The sequence below is a fragment of the Equus przewalskii genome, chromosome 5, assembly GCF_037783145.1.
Source record: "Equus przewalskii isolate Varuska chromosome 5, EquPr2, whole genome shotgun sequence".
Lineage (NCBI taxonomy): Eukaryota > Metazoa > Chordata > Mammalia > Perissodactyla > Equidae > Equus > Equus przewalskii.
The window spans coordinates 80,873,587-80,892,094 of NC_091835.1; the positions used below are offsets into that span (position 1 = coordinate 80,873,587).

Here is an 18,508-nt window from a genome sequence, read left to right on the forward strand (position 1 = left end):
TGCTCATTTAAGGAGAATACCACAGAGGCTCAGATTAAATGATTAACTGAAGTCCCAGGTTGGAACTGAAACCCAGGTTTTATTTTAATTCAAATCAGCAAATTGGTTCCTTTCACATTAACGCTGCAGGGCTGGAGCTTCAGGTGAGAAGGCCCAGGTCAGGAGGGCTGCAGTCTAGCAACCTTTGTCAGGTACTGTTCTAAGCACTTTACATAATTAACTCTTTAAATTCTCCCAGCAGCCCTATGGGGTAGGCGAGGCACAGAGAGGTTAAGTACCTTGTCCAAGGTCACACAGCTGGGAAGACTCAGACCAGGCAGAGTCTATGCTTGTAGCTTTTTATTGGTGATTAGAACATAGGGCAGACCATTGTGTACCAACAGACAGGTTCAGGGCAAAGGCTTTGGAGACCCAAAGAGAGAGAGCCACGTTGAGGATTCAGAAAACTTCGGAGAGGAAAGGGTCTGAAAACGGACAGGAGTTCAGCAATAGGAGAGGTGGAGGGAGAGGTGGGGAAGCACTGGAAGCAAGAGGAGCAGTGTGAGCTAAGGCTGGAGCTGGGAGGAGCCTGGGACAGATTCATGAATTCCCCTGGAGCCATAGGAGGCTGGAAGGAATTTAGGCAGCAAGAAATGATTAGAGATCTAGTCAATCAAAACCCAGAAAGCTTTCTTGCACAGATTAACAAAGTCCTCTCACCTTTCTTCTTGTTTTAATAAATGGAGTGAGAAGTACTGGATTTGAGGTACCGAGTATATGTGTCAAATTCTAAGCCGTTTTTCATTGAAAGGCAAGGATTCTGCACCAGTCTTTCCATCCTAGTTGACGCTGCAATTCTGAGGGTTGTAGGGCTTTTATGATTTTAAGATTCCGTGTGTCTTGTGTCCTCAGCTTAAATATTTCATACGCTAAACCTATGACTTAGATGTCGGATACACACAGGCCGCGTTGAAGACGTGTGAAACATTTTCCCGGAAAGAATTAAATATTTAAAATGGCAGGTGACTTTGAAATACTACTAAATCTGTTGGCGCTTCATTCTGCGTGGACTTTCCCCTCGGCATCGCCCACTACCTGGAACTTTCCTCTTGTCGCTTCTGCTGCTTTTGTGTTCGGGGTGGCCCTGGTTAATGTGTATTCCAGGCGCCAACTGTTGGGTATTTTTTTCAGTCGATTAAACTTGTATTTCAGTGCCTCGGAGGACTTCCTATGAAAACCCCTTTTTGAAACAAAGGCTTTCTGAGTGACCTTCTCTATCGCTGACCTTCTCTATTGACTTGTTGGGCAAGGATTAAGTCTCTGTGCAGCTCAGTTTCTTTGATCCGTAAAACAAAGACCATCCCTCTGCTCTCAGCCTCTCAGGTGTGTGAGAATAAACAAGCGAGCGCTGGCGGGGCTGGGCCTGTTGTGGGTTTAAAAGGAAGGATGGAAGGGTGGGCTATTTTATTAATTGTAACAACATCCATTAAGCATTCACCGTGTGCCCTTTACCACTGCAACTGCTGGGCACGTATTAATTCATGTTATCTCCACAATACCCTTACAGCTGCTGTTCTTATGCCCATTTAGAGGGGAAAGAATTATGGAACATGCGAAAAGGCAAAACAAGGAGTTGAACCGAGGCAGTCTGATTCCTCAGTTTGTTCATTGAGCTGTTTAGAAATGGAACGGACTATCTTTTAAGACAGTGCTCTCCTTCAGAGGGTGGCTGCCCAGCAAGTATGTGATTTGTAAGGTTCTGAGATTTATGGAATGCAGTTATTCAGCATTTGTCCCAAATCTCAGAATCTATTCCCTGTCTCTGAGTCAGTTAAATGGAAAGCACTAAAAGCATTGTTGCCTCCGCTCTAATATTGTTATAGGATCATCTCTGTTGCATCCAGGTAATGGTTGGGAGGGGCCTTTCAACCAATACATGGGTCCTGGCAGTACATCAGTGACAGACACCCAGCCCGGCCGGCACTGAGTTAGGCTAGTGAGATACTTCCACGAATGGCGGTGGGCGCTCGCGCCTTAGGTGGAGGTCTGCTTGGCTCTGTGTGAGCGCAGAGGCACTCTGGGGCTTCCTGGAGAAGCTGACACCTGTTTTAGTGATAAAGGAAGGGTGGAAAGGGTTAGTATGTGAAGGAAAGTACAGATGCGTGACACCACATTGCCCGTGGAAGGAACTCTGTGCACTTGAGTATTGCCAGAGTATCTGCAAATCATTAATGTAAAAATAAAGGGAGCATTAAGCTGGACTTCCTTAAAATCCTCTGCCTTCAGCACTCTTTCTTTACCCCACTACAGATGAAGTACTTAAGAAAGAAGAAAGGAAAACATCTTTTGCAAAATTAGAATTCCCTGGATAAAATGACGTTTGTTTCATATGAGAAATTTCTGATAATTGTGAAGTGGGCAGATATTACACCAAAGCGTTAATTGTTGTCATGAAAAATTACTCTTATGAACTAGTGAACTAGGATCAATCAATAAAGAATAAATAAAATTGGATTTCTAGTAAGAGGATGTGATGGAATCAAATAGGACAAGGCCTATTTGTGGTATGTCGTAAGGGGCCTTGAGCAATTTTTGCTAAATATGAATGTCCATCGAGAGTTTGTTAGAGATAAATGAAACCAATAACCCCTCTGTGACTCAGACGTAAATTAGAAACTGCCTCTCGTGACTGCTGGAACTAAGGCTGGCACAGATTAAGATTAATAAATACAGGTTACTCTTGTTATAGATAGAAACATTTTCTTTTAATAAGGCATAAAACAATTTATCCTCCTTAGGGTAAATTAGTCATTTTTCATTAAATTAAATATTTTTATTAAAGTAGCAAAATCTTGTGAAACTAATTGTAATTTATATTGCCATTTAAAAATTATTGTTCTGCTTAGCATTTTGAAAAAGATGACTAATGCTCTGCTTTAATTTAACAGTCAAATGCCTTACATGTAAGTCAAAAATAAAAGCATTCAGCAAATCGGTAAGTGTGTCAGCCCTGCACCTACCAAATCCTTCCTGGGTTTTCCTCCTTAATGAGCACCTGATGATTGAGCAGTGATCACTTTAGGAACTAATTAAAGTCACTAGAGTGATAGATATCCCAGTGTAAGGTTCATCAATACAACAGTGTGTTAGAGAGACTATACGGGCATTGTTCGTTTCTAGGTGTTTTCTGTGCAACGAAGCAGATGAGTTATGGCCTCAGAGCCCGTGGAGACTTCTAGGAGGAATCTTACCTCCTCCGCATAGCATGATGTACTTACCTGCTGCCTCAAGTCAACAGAGGCAGGAGATAATTAGTATAATTTGTTGTTACACTGGTTTTTCCTTTTGGTTAAGATGTATGTGTCGTCTACCTTGACCCTGAAAAAGTGACCCCCTTTAGCCACTGAGAAGTATATTACATACATACAGTCATGTGCCACATAACGTCTCAGTCAACGATGAACTACATATACCTTGGTGGTCCCACAAGATTAGTACTAGAGAGCCCAGCTGTGTAGTTATACCATCTAGGTTTGTGTAAGTGCACTCTATGATGTTTACACAACGACGAAGTTGCCTAAGGATGCATTTCTCAGAGCGTATCCCCATCGTTAATCAATGCATGACTGTCTATATTTCCCCAAACAATAAATTCTTATGGTATTTAGTTGTTGCTAGATTAATATCTGATATCATAGACTCATAGAATTTCAGAGTTTGGAAAAGTTCACTGAGATCATATGATCCAACCGCCTCCTTTATAGATGAGAAAGCTGTGGGCTGGTGAGTTAAATAAAGCCTTGCCCCGAGGTCACACAGTAGGGGCGTGGCAGACAGAGAGGGCATGGCAGATGGAGAGCTCACACCCCTGGATGTCTAGGACATTAGTGCTCCTTCCCCTAACACTGGCTCTTGAAGATAGAGAAGAGAATAGTGAATCTCTGGCAGAAAACAAAAACACAGATGACACTGTGGCGTCTGTTTTCGTATAGACTGGTAAATGCCATCCCTCATTGCTTCCTCTGAGCTTCATCAAGTATTCTCCTTCTGGAGGGATATATTAAAACCCTCCTGGACAGAAGCCGCCTAGTTACACAACCAGTTTCTCCTTCTATGATCAGGCCTGTAGTCTGTACTTTTTCTTTCATTCCACACTTTGGAAGGTGTTTGAGGAATATAGTTGGATTTGATCATTCCCCTAATTTTGGTCCTGTAGGGAGACCTCGTGATGTGATCTGTAATAGATGAGGCTCATGCTGAGGGTCAGAAAGGCTGAGGTCACAAAGTTATTTTGCAGCAAAATAGGACCAAAACCCAGGTTTATTGCCTTTCGTAGACCTAAGCCCTTTCCATTAAAATGCTGCTCTGTACAATTACTCCTGAAACAAAATCTTTAACCCTACACCCAACAGACTATAATTATTTCAGTGATTTTCATTAACTGTATTTCCTCCTTTGCATGTGTGTTCTCTGTTTTTCCCTTTGTTTTCTTTCTTCTCTGCATCTCTGTTGCCCTGTTGTTTGGTTGGTTGGTGGTCTCTAGCCAGCAGAGTCCAGAGTCCCACACAATGCTTTTTGTTCTAAGCATTTGTTTGGATTATAAATATAATTTGATGATAAATTCAGACTGTCGTACTAATTTCATTTCAATGGAACCACAACATACCTCAAGTTTTCTTTGTGTGTTTTTTTTTTTTTTTGGAGGAAGATTAGCCCTCAGCTAACTACTGCCAGTCCTCCTCTTTTTGCTGAGGAAGCCTGGCTCTGAGCTAACATCCGTGCCCATCTTCCTCTAGTTTATACGTGGGACGCCTACCACAGCATGGCTGCCAAGCAGTGCCATGTCCGCACCCGGGATCCGAACCAGCAAACCCCGGGCCGCCGAGAAGCGGAACGTGCGAACTTAACCGCTGCGCCACCGGGCTGGCCCCACCTCAAGTTTTCTTTGATAAACAAGCTATAAGGACAGAATCTCATGCTATTTAATTGTTCATCTTCATCTATTTGCTCATTCTAAAGGCTTTGCTAAAGTTCTGAACATATACATAAATGGAAATATCACTAATGCTTCCCTTTACCTCTGTTAGAAATGATAATCTTTCCAATCATGGAGAAATCATTACCTATTATGAAAATGAATTATTTTATGGCAGTCTTTTTCAAATATCAGTAGCTACATTTGCTGTGCACTCATTATATGTCAGGCTCTTTTTTCTGTGCTCTTTACGTATGTTGACACATTTAATCCTATACCCTATGCAGTGAGCAATATTGTTTTGCTGATTTTACAGTGAGGAAATTGAGGCACAGAAAGGTTAAGATACTTGTCCAAGATCACACAGCGAATAAGTGCAGAGATAGGATTTGAACCCAAGCAGTCTGTCCTGTGAATCTGAGCTCTTAACCACCACTATACTACCTCTCAAAGAGAGTTCTCCTGTAAGTGTTACTTTGCAAATATAAGTAAGGTTTGTAAACTCTGTTTTCATTGACTTATGGAGAGCACTGAGAGTGTGGGGAGAGGAGGTGGGTTGTGAATGCTCGTCATCCGGACATCCTACTGACCTCTCATTACTCAGGGGTCAGCAGCCTTTCCAGCCCCCATGCCACAAACGAGAATAAAAAACACTGACAAGCGTCACTCACAGGCCTGAAGTGGGAGCTGGCGGAGGGGGCGGGGCCTGACAGCTCCGTTGTAGGTTTGGGCTGAGTAACACCAATGCCGAGGTTGGCTTCTCCCGTCTTTACATTCTTTGCATAAATAAAACATATGCCCCACCGATTTCTCCCCAAGCTGGTTAAAAAGAAGCCTGGGCATCCTCTCCAGTTAACTGCCATTCCGCCCACGCGAAGTCCACGGGCTGTGCCCCCTACTCCTGCTTGTCCTCCGGGAAGAGCAGCCTGCCTTCGTGTCTTCCCCGCTGGGTGGGGATGGAGTGTCCCATCTCTGGCCTCAAAGCGGAGCACAGTGCTGGCTCGTGGATGCTCAGTAGCTGTTCGGTGGATGAATAAATGCAGATCAGTGTACACTGCTCTGAAACCTGGGCTAAGTCTACTCAATTTTACAGTGACTGTCAGCGTACATCGAAAAGGGTGCTAATTATGAGATGCACATTGTAGACAGGCTAGAAGCCTTTTCAGAGCGTGAATTCAGGCAGTGTGTCTTAGGAATGTAGGTATCTCTGCAGTCAGCTCCTAGGCGTCCCTCCCTGGCACGTTATATCAGTTTTTAAGGGGTTTCGGCTAGCCCGGCTTGCAGTGAGAAACAGCGGGAGGGGCCTCCATCTGGTCCGCTCTTGCCGCACTCCCAGCTCCTTTGCCTTTGGGAGACAGTGGCCTGCACCTCTGCTTAGAGCCTGGATATGAAGCCAGCTCGTCTAGCCCGCCACCCCAAGCCCACGTGCCTCCTCCTACATCAGACCTTAGAAACTGTCAAGAATGAGGACTTCGCACCCTGTGACGTGCTTCTGTGCATTCTGCCGCGTCCTCCCAATTTTACCTCGGAGGAACTGTGTTCAAGAAAGTTGGGAAACTTGCTCAGCTGGTAGGCAGTAGCTCTGAAGCTCGCCTCCAGGGCCGCCTGCCTCAGGCGAAATTCATCGCCAGGGTTGGCTCAGCGTGCTGAAGAGCAAGCGGGCTCGAGAGTGAGGGGAAAGATGCTGGCATGCTATAGGTCTCAGGGTGTCTTACAGTGAGCTCCTGCCCCCACCCCTGTCTAAAATGAGCCCCCAGAGACACAGCATGGCTGAGCAGAAGCCAAAACCTGGACAGAGGGCCAGAGGCTGTGCGGGCCCAGGTTCCTTGTAGCACAGCCCCTGGGGCTCAGCTTAGGGTGACCCCGGGGGCCCTGCTTTCCCCACGAACCCGAGAGTGTCCTGGGAAACAAGAGGAACCGCTTCCAAGGCTGTGGGCCGGCCCCAATGATTGTGTTAGTCTGGCACTTACAGAAACTCAGTTACAATTAGAGCCCTCTCTGTACTGATTGTAGGAAAGAGATCTTTATCTTAGGTTGCTGATGATGAAGGAAATCCAGAAACTAGTTCTCAGAAGAGGTTTTAGAGATTGATGGCTTTCATAAAACAGCAGGCTATATGCGGAATTAGGAAATATTGCCACTGACATTGCTTTTCATTCCCCCCCACCAACTACCACACCTTTCTTTTTTCAGGGACCATGAATTCTAACGCTAACTGTATTTCACAAATTATTTAGAACTATTTGTCGTCCCGTTAGTCCAATCCCAGGTATTTATTGGAGGTGCTATTATGGATGCTGGGGGTGGAGAAGAATAATGCCAGGCTTATTCTGGGTATTTACTAAATATTTATTAAATGAATGGACAAGCTGACTGTAAAATGGATTCCTGTCCTTCATTTGTTTCTCACCAAATGCCGACTTTACTCCCACTGTATATAAGGCAATATTAAGGATCTGAAGTTGCCTAAGATACTGTTGGTGCCCTAGCAGAACCTACAGGACCACCCATGGTACCGGGGGGAACACAGAGATCTGTAACACATGGCAGAGAGTCTGAAGGGCTGTCAAGTAGTAGGTCCTGGTGGGTGGATGAACAAGGTCACTGTGCCTGGGGAACCAAGTGACATTTGAGCTTGCCTTGGAGGGTGAATCAGAACGGTAACAGGAGGAGGTACCTGGGGAGGGCATCCTGGGCAGTGGGATCGGTTTGGGAGAAGGCCCCAGAGGCAGGAAAGTACAAATTCTGAGGGAGTGTTAAGTGATTGACTCAGAGTAGTAGACTAAGTGCTGGTGGGCCTGTGTTGGGACCAGACCGTGAGGCTTTGAACTCCAGGGCAGAGGGAGCAGTGTCAAGTTTAAGAAAGGTCAGAGAAAGTGAGAACAGAAAAAAGGCCCTGGATTCTCTCTCTTACTTTCCGTTCCCTCTTCTTCCTTGCTAAATGCGGTCACTTCACACCCCACACCATCCTGCATGCCTTCCCAGGTTACTGCTGTATGCATTATTGTCATACTGTTTACACCGCTGTGGATTCACAAACCCCTCTTGAATAAATTCTACACTTCTGAGTTGGGGTTTCAAGGCTCTCCTGAGCTGGCACATGCTCACTCCTTCAGTCTTACCCTTCAGCTCAGTCACCCAACCATCCGCTCCTCAGGCACTTTGCTGGATGCCCTCCTCTGCCATCTTGGTCTACTCATGCGCACCTCCCCCGTGTGGGCCCCACCTGCCCGCTGTACCTTTGCTGATACTGTCCTTCCAGCCTGAATGCCCTCTCCCTTCCCTGGGGCCCATCAGAATCTCCAAGGCCTATTTTTCAATCTCTAAAAATTTAAACTCTTGGAAGATGAAAACCAAGCCTTGATTTTTACACCTATCAGTGCCTTACTGGTGGGAAGCACCAAGCAAATGTCAAATGAATAACTAATTATCTTTCATTCCTTCTTTGCCTCCATTCCTAAAAATAACCAAGAGTAACTATATGCTCCAGGTCAAGAGGCCTTCCATTTGGATGATGCTTTACACTTTCCAAAGGTTATGGCCCAGCAGTTCAGAACACCTAATCTGGAGCCAGGCTGCCAGGCTTCCAACCATTGCTCTGCCAGTTACCAGCTGTGTGACCTTGGGCGAGTTGCTTAACCTCTCCATGCCTCACTTTTCTCATCTGTATAATGGGGAGAATGAAGGTACCTACCTCATGAGAGTTTTTAGAAGGATTGAATAAGCTATTTTTGCAAAATGCTTAGAACAATGTCTGTCATGTAGTGAGCATTATGTAATACTTATTTGGCTAAATATATACATATTACATATATGTACACATATATATTAGTGGTATACATATATATACACACCAATATAGTAAGTACTCGGTAAAGTTTAAATTACACACACACATGGACACAGGAATGCACAATTGGGTGTCCACAACAACCTTGTAAGGTGAGCAGAAGTGTTAACTTCCCCACACCTAGTAACTGGTAGATCCATTCCTGGAACCATCTAAGTCTTCTAACTTCTGAGCCAGAAGTCAAAAAGTAGAATTTATAGCCTTAATCCATTGATCTTCTGCAACACATGGGCGGTTTTCAGATACATAGTGTTTTCTTGACAGTGAATATTGAAATTTACTATAGCTATTTTAATTATTTTGATTTAAAGTACAAGAGTAGTGGCAGATACATAGGTCTGTCAGTAAGAAAAAAATATTAACAGCTTCTGTGCAAAAGTTTTTATATAGGATTTCACAGTCTCAGAAAGAACTCCATGATGTGGCCACTTTCTGCTTGGCTATATTCGTCCTGCAGCTAAGGAAAGATGGAGCAGGAAGATAAATTGAGTGTGTTCAATGGAGAATTATGCATAAGGCTTTAGTGGAGAAGAATTCAAATAGGAAAATATGCTATTGGAGTACATTTAAATGGATGTGTGCCTAGTATGTCATTTGGCATGCAAAGGCTTGTGTTTGCATTAAGCTGATGGAGAAGCTGTTATTTTCTTTGCCGTATGTATTCAGAATGCACCTTTAAGAAATAAAAGCTTTCTTTGACTTCTCTGAAAAAGAGAGAACTGTCTGTTATTTTAAATACAAAACACATTTAACTTCTGTCAACAGCTTACATTTTAAATAATGCAGTTTGTGCTTGCCTTCATTATCTGTAATTAGAGTTCTCAGAAAAGCTTTTAGTGTTTTTCCTCCTGACTTTTAAAATTCATTCATTGTAACTGTTAACGTTTTAGAGAATCATGGAAACCCTAAGTCATATTGGAAAGCCGAACAAAGAAATGTTCTGGAAATTACCATTGAACTGGTTAGAGAACCCTCAGCTCTTATGCTGAACCACATGATAGCGAGAGACTGACACCCTTTTCTTGCCAGTGTTAGGGCGGACTCAGATGTTTTCCTCTCAACGCGGGCTGCTTAATGAGAACCGTGTGCTGGCAGCCAGCTCAGTATCCTCAGGCTCAGTGTGTGCAAATTACCTGCTTACGTGAGTCCTCAGCATCCACGGTAAACAAGAGTCAGGAGTTCAGGTCTTGTCTTCGGGATATATTTAAGAGAGAGATTTCTCAGATTCACAGGGCTGTCTGGGATGCCTTTCCATCCAGTGATGATGGGAGTCACGTGTCCTCATTTCTTCCTTCGTGTCTATAAGCAAGAAGAATACAGACAGCTGAGCGACTCTGTGAGAGGTGTGTGTGTGTGTGTGTGTGTGTGTATGTGTATGAGAGACAGAGAGAGCTTGGTTTATTCCACCCTCTCATTTAAAGATGTAACTGGAACCAGCACCCAAATGGTATGTGGGTTTGCTTCCGGCAGGGAATATAAACAGAGCCAAGCCTAGAAATGCAAGGTGTGTAATAGCTCCATTGACCTCGCTGTTTGCCCAGCTGCACGGTGACTCCCTTTTCATTCCCCAGCTGCCCAGCTGTTTCCGAGTGCTATTTTATTTTTCTTTTAAACTGGAGTAGCCAACCAAACTTCCCCTGGACGGGTTTGATAATTACTGAAAACAGACGACCCTGTGGTCTAGCCCTCACTTGGTTCTTGGTCAGCAGTGCCTTGACAGGACTCGCTAGCTCACGTTTTTAAGGAAAGACATCATCAGCTTCTATGAAAATAAGTAAAGACTCTTCATTAACCCCATGCTTTACTCTTCAAAATAGTCATCTTGAGAATGTTAAGTTGAACCAAAGAAAGTGCTGATTTTCTACCTTTTTTATATAACCTACAAAACCAGCAATTTCATAGGATTCAACCTAAATAGATTCGTTCCAGTGATGCTTTTAGTTCCCAAACTATTTTAAAACTCATCTTTTGGAATGAAAAAAATCAAGTTCCTTAACTTCAAAACATTCCATTAATCTCTTGTAAACTACACCTTCGTTATAAAATTGGCTCTGAATAACTTATTTACAAATGAAATGGAATCTCTCTTATATGGATGAGAATTTGACATAACATATGAGAAAGTGCCTCCACCCATTACTTGCGTGCTGAGTTCTGGGATGGTCCTTGATACTTCAGTCACATTGGAGTCATCACATCTTATCTATGTCCTTTCTTATATAATTATTTTCAAAATAAACAGGTTTCAGAATTGGCCCAGATGTCTGACTCTGCATATAAAAGCAGATTGATGGGGCCGACCTGGTGTTGCAGCGGTTAAGTTCGCACGTTCTGCTTCAGCGGCCCAGGGTTCGCTGGTTCGCATCCCGGGTGCGGACATGGCACCACTTGGCAAGGCATGCTGTGGTAGGCATCCCACATATAAAGCAGAGGAAGATGGGCATGGATGTTAGCTCAGGGCCAGTCTTCCTCAGCAAAAAGAGGAGGATTGGCAGCAGATGTTAGCTCAGGGCTAATCTTCCTCAAAAAAAAAAAAAGCAGATTGAAATTATATTGGAAAACTCTGATTTTCAGGTAAAATCTCTTAAAATCTGTGACTATTATTCTTCTGTATCTAAGACTACAGAGACTTTATACAAATATGTGATAGATATAAAAATAAATAATGATGCACTTCATCATTTGAGAAAATATTTTTAAACATCTGTATCATTAAAATGCTTTGGGAAGTAACTATATAGGTTAGGTTTTCTTCAAATTATCAGCGTGTTAAATGGGCACTTTGACTCAAGAGCCTCAAAAATGTGCAGATTCTCCAACTCTGCAATTCTACTTCCGGAAATATGTCATAGGAAATATGACACAAAGTTGTGCACAAACATTTCTGTAATGATAATATAACCAAACTTTTTAAAGACTTAAATGTTTTTGATTTTTAAACCTTAAAATTTTTAATCGAGGATTCATTAAATTTATAATATACATGGAAAGGATACATTACAAAATTTATGTTCTATATCTTCCTAAATCTATTAAAATGCAAATTATATGTTTCATTTCTAAGAGAAGAAATAAGATAGGATAGACATCAAGGTTTTCAGCACAGCTTTATTCGTAAAGCAAAACGTTGAAATATCCTAAAATGTTCGATAATAGGGATTTAGTTAAGTAGGTTATGGCATAGTCATGTAAAGAAATGTTATCCAGCCCTGCCTTAAAATTATGTTTCAGAAGAATATTTAGTGATATAGGAAAATGTTCTGGTATGTTAAGTGAAAAAAGGATATAGATTGAAAATTGTAAATATAGTATGATCCACATTTTTTGGAAGGAGAAATGATATGTGTCATTTTAAAATGAAGGGAGGGAAGAGAGAGAGAGTGTGTGTGTGTGTGTTTTCATAGGAAAAAGGCGAGATGGCTGTATACCAAAATCTTTTATTTATTTATTTTTTTTAGTGAGGAAGATTGGCCCTGAGCTGACATCTGTGGCAGTCTTCCTCTATTTTATGTGGGGTGCTGCCACAGCGTGGCTTGATGAGCAGTGTGGAGGTCCACGCCTGGGATCCAAACCTGCAAACCCTGGGCCACTGAAGTGGAGCACATGAACTTAACCACTGCGCCACTGGGCTGGCCCCCCTGAATCTTAACAGTGCTTATCTCTGCTTGCTTTTTATTTTGTTTATTTTCTTTTTTGTATCACATGTTTCCTATACTGACCATAAAGTATTACTTTGTGGTCAGAAAAACAATTTTTTTAAGACTAAAACTATGTATAAACCTTCATATTTACATTTTGTATTTTGACAAATTTTATGCAGTAAAATTCCTTTAGTAAGGGCTGTACTAACTTGGAGTTTTTTATAATTCCAAGGTTGGCTCAAATTTACCCATGAATAATGGTTTATTCTGCAAATTAATAATGCAGAGGAGATTTCAGAGAAACACTCCAGCTTCAGGGAACTTTTCAAGTGCACTGAAAGCACGCAGAAGACCCTGTAAATCATTTTTTCATCAAAGCCTGCCCCTCAGTGCCTCTTCCTGGCAGGTGAATTTGCATATTTCTGTTTGCTTTATTTAGAAGCAATAGTCCATAATTCATCTATTTTACTACCAATCTGGCTCACCCCTGCCAGCTGGAAGGTGGTGTTTTTAACATAGACGTCATATAATGGTTTCCATTCACTCTCCAAGTTACAGACAGACAGCTTTTAACAGTTTGGGTCCCATTTTCACAGGTGATGAAAACGTACCATATGTACCATGCAGAGAGCATCAGTGCAGAGAGCAAGCTGAAAGAGGCTGAAAAACAAGAAGAAAAGCAAATTGGAAGGTCTGGGGACCCGGTCTTCCATATCAGACTAGAAGAGAGACATCAGCGACGGAGCTCTGTAAAGAAAATCGAAAAAATGAAAGAAAAGGTAAAGAAAAATATGTTGCAGGGCCTTTGTCTCCTCACTGGAGGTGACAGCACCAAGAAGACTGATACAGAGCTGATAGAGGCACGTTGTAAGTTATTGGGAATTGATGTGCGTTTCCTCCCACGGGAATGGAAAGTGTTTAAGAAACATAAAAATCACGTAATAACAGCTGGACATCGTTTAGTGGTGAATGCCAAGTATTCAACACACAACACAGAGAACTTGAATATTAACGAAGAGATTTCATTGCAAATGGGCCTGAAGCCCAAATACATTGTCGTTATTCCCGTAGCTGGGTAATTTTAGTTTGTTATTTAAATCCAATTCGAAATGTACTTTTCTCAAAGGACTTCGAAGGTCATTGGTATATGTAGAGTAAATTGTTTAGATTAATAGAAATTCATGTATGTTTCTTTGTCTTATTTAAAAATGACTTTGTTGTCTTTCCCAATGCCTGGCTCTTCTTCATTTCCAGAGACAAGCAAAGTATTCGGAAAATAAGCTAAAATCGATTAAGGCACGGAATGAATATCTCCTAACCCTTGAAGCAACCAATGCCTCAGTTTTCAAGTATTATATTCATGATCTTTCAGATTTAATTGATGTAAGTACTTGAAGTTTTTATGTTTTCCATATTAAGATGGGATTAGCCATAAGTAGATTTGATTGATTCTAAAACACCATCATTTAGTAAAACAATGTTATTTTATGTAATAGTCAGAAGGCGAAGTGCTGCCAATTAAACTATACATGATACTAAGACACTATATGTTGGCAGATGCGTGTGAAAAAGTGTGCATCCTAAAACGAATGAAAAATAAGCTATTAGGTCCTGTGGAGCTGTGAGTGCCCAGTAAACTCAGCTGGGAAGGGGACCCAGTCATTTTTCAATTAGACAGTGGCACAGCCCTTACTGCATTCATTGACACAATATACATGTATTGGGCCCCTGCTGTCGTGAGATGCTGAGGCTCTGAGAAGCCATATACAGTTCTTATCCTCTGGAACTTAAAGTGGGAAAGACAGATGTCAAGCAAATAACTACACAAATAATGGCCTTACTTCAGTTGTGATAAATACTGTGAAACAGAAGAGAGTGCCTGTAAACCACTTTTGTAAATTTATCTAACTCCCTATCCTTTTCTCTCATAGGATATGATATAAAAGAGCAGTAACTGGACTTATTTAGAACTCTCCAAGTATATATCCACTGTTATATTTATGCAGATATTACCGTTATCACTCTCCAACTTTAACCTTTGGCATCATTCATTCTGTCGTTCAGAAAATGTGTCCTGAGCAGCCCAGTCCTTGTGCTAACACTGTGGGAGACTGCAGAGATGCAGCAGACACAGTCCTGTGTCCTAAAATGCCAATATCTGCAAATAAAAGAAAAAAGTGCTATGTTGTAAGAAAAGCACAGATAACGTGACAGAGGGTCAGAGAGTTCATTATCTATGGGAACTTTACTCATATACTGCTGTGTATGCATTGGATTCAACAGTTTTATGATACTAGAAAATTATTTTCATGGTCTCTATCATAATTTAGACATACAGTAGATTAAAGCAACTTTATTTTTATGGTGAATTTAAATTTCAAGTATTTAGCTATCATTTTAGAACCACGGTTTGGGACTTTTACAAAAGAATTGTTAGGGGAGAAAATTATTTTTTACTTCGTTAACATTTTGATGCGACTTTTTCCTTTTATTTGAATCTAAAAACAATTTTATCCCATAATACCATAATTTCTTTATACAGAACCATTTAGTAATAAATAAAACCAGGGAAAACTTTTTTCTCTTTTCCTTTGTTCCAAGTCTTTCACTCAAGTAACTGATCACTTAATTGTTTCAAATACAGAAGCTTTTAAAAAATATATTTATTTTCATTTAGCACTCTGATGAAATAAAAGGGGTTGTTTTTCTGCTAGATTGCTGCTAGATTTCCTGAATAAAGATGAAGCATTTTATGATACCTATTTTTAAACCTAGATCTGTAAGAATTCTGCAAAGTGCATGGAATATAGAAAAACTAATGTAGCTACTCTGCTTGCTTTTTTTTGTTTAGGGCTTATTTTAGTAGTGATTGGAATACTTAGCTAACCCCAAGCCAATTTAACACAAGTGAAAGTCCTCAGGTATTGAAAAAGTATTTCTTTAATACCTGCAGTGTACCAAGCGCTGTTCTTGAGAATGGGGATCCAGCAATGAGTAAAACAGTGCTCACTTTCATGGGGTTTATGTGCTAGTTTGGGAGACAGGCCATACAAGAATTTACACACACACAGTATACATATAATGTATATTTATATCTTATAGATATATTTATTATATATATAAGTATTAACAATAAGTTACTGCTTATTGTAGTAGTAACAATGCCACGAAGAAAAATAAAACAGAGCTATGGGGGGGCGCTGCTTTTGATGGCGTGGTCTGAAAAAACCTGATCTCGGAGCAGAGAATTGAGCTGGAGAGCCGTGTAGCTCCCTGGGGAAGGAATTGCTCCTACAGAAGGGCTGGCAAGGCTCAAGGTCTAGAGCAGAAGTGTGTTTGGCAAGCTCATACTGCCCGAGGACTAGCAAAGGAGGCCAGTGTGGCCGGAGCTGAGTGGGGGAGGAGGAAAGTGCTGGGAGAGAAGGGAGCTGGAAGCCCAGTCACTTTGGGGCTTTTGGCTGAGGGAAGGGGTTTGGATTTTGTTCTAAGTGTGGTGGGAAGCCGTTCAAGGGTTTTACACGAGGAAGTGACATCACCTCGTTTATATTTTAAAGACTCTGGCATCTGGGTGGAAAATAGACTGAGGCGGGTGAGTGGACAAAGGGGAAAACATCAAGCTGTATCTAGAGTCTTCTGCAATTGTCCAGGCTGGAGATGATGCTGACTTGGACTGGCGTGGTAACGAAAGACCTGTGAGAAGTGGTTGGATTCAGAATATATTGAAGATAGAGCTAATTAGGAATTTGATACAGTGGGTGAAAAGGAGGATACAAATGACTCAGGTTCAGGTCCTGAGTAACGACGTTAATGATGGTGCCTTTAACTGAGATGGGGACATGGGGAGAAGCGAGGAGCAGTGGTTCTGTTACAGCTGGTAAGATTGAGATACCTGGTGGGCATCAGTGTGGAGATGTCCAGCAGCATCCTCCATATAGGACAGGAATGGCGTGTCAGGATATGAGAGTCACCATCATCGTCATGGACATTTATTGAGCTCTTACCATGTGACAGGCGGGTTTCTAAGCAAAATCTCATCTAACCGTCATAACCTTGGAAGGTGAATACTATTTCGCCGTTTTGTAGATTAAAAGAACCAAGGCTTAGCTAGGCTGGGATAACTTGCCAAAAGTTACACAGCTAATAAGTAGTAGGTTTCAAACTCAGCCATTTTAACCTCCAGATCTAATTAACTCCGATATGAATAAGTGATAGTTAAATATGCCAAGTAATTTTCAATTTTAAAAGAAGTTGGACTTTTAAAAGATCAACCTTAAATCTAAAATGTGAAGAATTCTCTAACAATACAACTTCAGTATGAGTTTTAAAAGAAATGATAGGAAATTGGTTCGTGGTCACATTCAACTGAAATTGAAACTCTCTTAGTGAAAAATTATACATTCATTGACTTACTTTTAAAGCAATCAGAGTGTGAATATGTATGTTCTAAAACGGCTGCTTATTTTGTAGGAATCCAATTCGCATATATAGTGGTGATCCTAAAACCATTGAGTTTGACCCTTCCTGGTGAAAAAGAAACTGATTCTTGTGCAAGGGCATCTAAAATCCTTTATGCTTTGTGAGCTTATTTAGCAAAATACCTTTCATACTGGGCTATCTAATAATTATTAGAAGAGCTGTTACAACTCTAGTGAGAAAAAGTCAAGACAACATTTTTAATGCACAGCATTTTGTATGTGAAATGACAGAAGATACTAAATTTATCTTGACTACGTCAAAGCATTGTAAATAATCAAAGAATGCAAGTTGAGACCTTTTTATATAGACCTCCAGTTTTCTTTGGCTTCTACTCATGTCAGTATCTTTTTTTTTTTAATAAATTTTCTGATAGCCCGTGATAAATGGATCTATTGGCATAAAAAATAGTCATATAAATTTCCCATAGAATTTATATTTTAAAACTAGTCTATTATAATAACAGAAGCGGTACACATACGTTGTAGAAAACTAGAAAATACCACAAGCAAAAATAAAATGATCACATTCTTATTACCCAAGATCATCGCTGTTAAAATGTAGACTTTTTCTGTGTCCACACACGTATTTTTAGACCAGAAGGAGAATATGAAATCATATTTTACATACAGCTTTTTAACCTGCTTTTTTCAATCACTGATGTCCATACTTCCATTTCAGAAAAATTTTATCTCATCTAATAAGCAGACCATATTCCCATTTGTGACCCCAAAAAATGTTTCACAGCTTGCATGTCCAGACTGGACTCAATTTAGGATCACCCTTGCATCTGGGTGATGTGTCCCTTTAGCCTTTTTTTAATCTAGCACAGTCCCTTGTTAAAGAGACAGCTGTTGAGTAGTTCCTCAGAACATCTCAGCTTCTGGATTTGTCTGATAAATTTCTTGTGGTGTCATTTAGCCTATTTCTCTATCCCCTGTATTTCCTGTAAAGCAAACATTATATAAAGGCTTTACCGATTCAAGTTCAGCTCTGTGCAACAGAACACATCACAGGTGGTGTTGCTACGTCTTATGTAGATATGTAACAGCTGTTTAAGCCATCATGCTAAAATTGATCACTGGCTTAGGGTCATGTAACTCTGATTCCCCCATAATATGGTTAAGTTTTTTCCCCTTGCAACAAACTATGCTTATTCTAAACCCTCATGAATTTAGATTTTATTAAATTGGAAATCGACTAATTTGGAACTGAGCAATTTCTGAGCTATAACTTACTTTTGGTCAGTAAGATGCTTTCTTAGAGTACAAATTAATAATGTAAATTAAAGGGGAATAAAAATTTAAGAAAATATTTTCAAGTACTTCAGACTAATCAATTTACATATATATATGTCATTGAAACCCTATTTAATGGAATCCTCTTTTCTAATTACGATAGGTCTAAAAACTTTAATAATTCAACACTTTGATAGACTAGTTCAAGTCTCTCCTATTTATTAGGAGATGATCTAATGGTTTTTTAAAAAATATTTAATAATTTCAGTTTTTATCTATTTTAGATAAACTTCATCTTTACCTATCAATGTTAGTTTGAATTAGAAAGGTTCTCTCTCTGAGAAATAGCTAT

The 18,508-nt window shown here is 40.7% G+C and overlaps 1 protein-coding gene across 5 annotated transcripts in view; it reads left to right on the forward strand.

The window, feature by feature from the left end:
- The window catches only part of SRGAP1 (SLIT-ROBO Rho GTPase activating protein 1), a 258,617-nt gene that overhangs the window by 162,064 nt on the left and 78,045 nt on the right, over positions 1-18,508 (forward strand). For all 5 annotated transcript variants that reach the window (XM_008524590.2, XM_008524591.2, XM_070621938.1 and 2 more), the window contains 2 exons: positions 13,042-13,224; positions 13,700-13,828. In XM_008524590.2, coding sequence (XP_008522812.1) covers positions 13,042-13,224; positions 13,700-13,828 — 312 coding nt within the window. The remainder of the gene's footprint in view (positions 1-13,041; positions 13,225-13,699; positions 13,829-18,508) is intronic.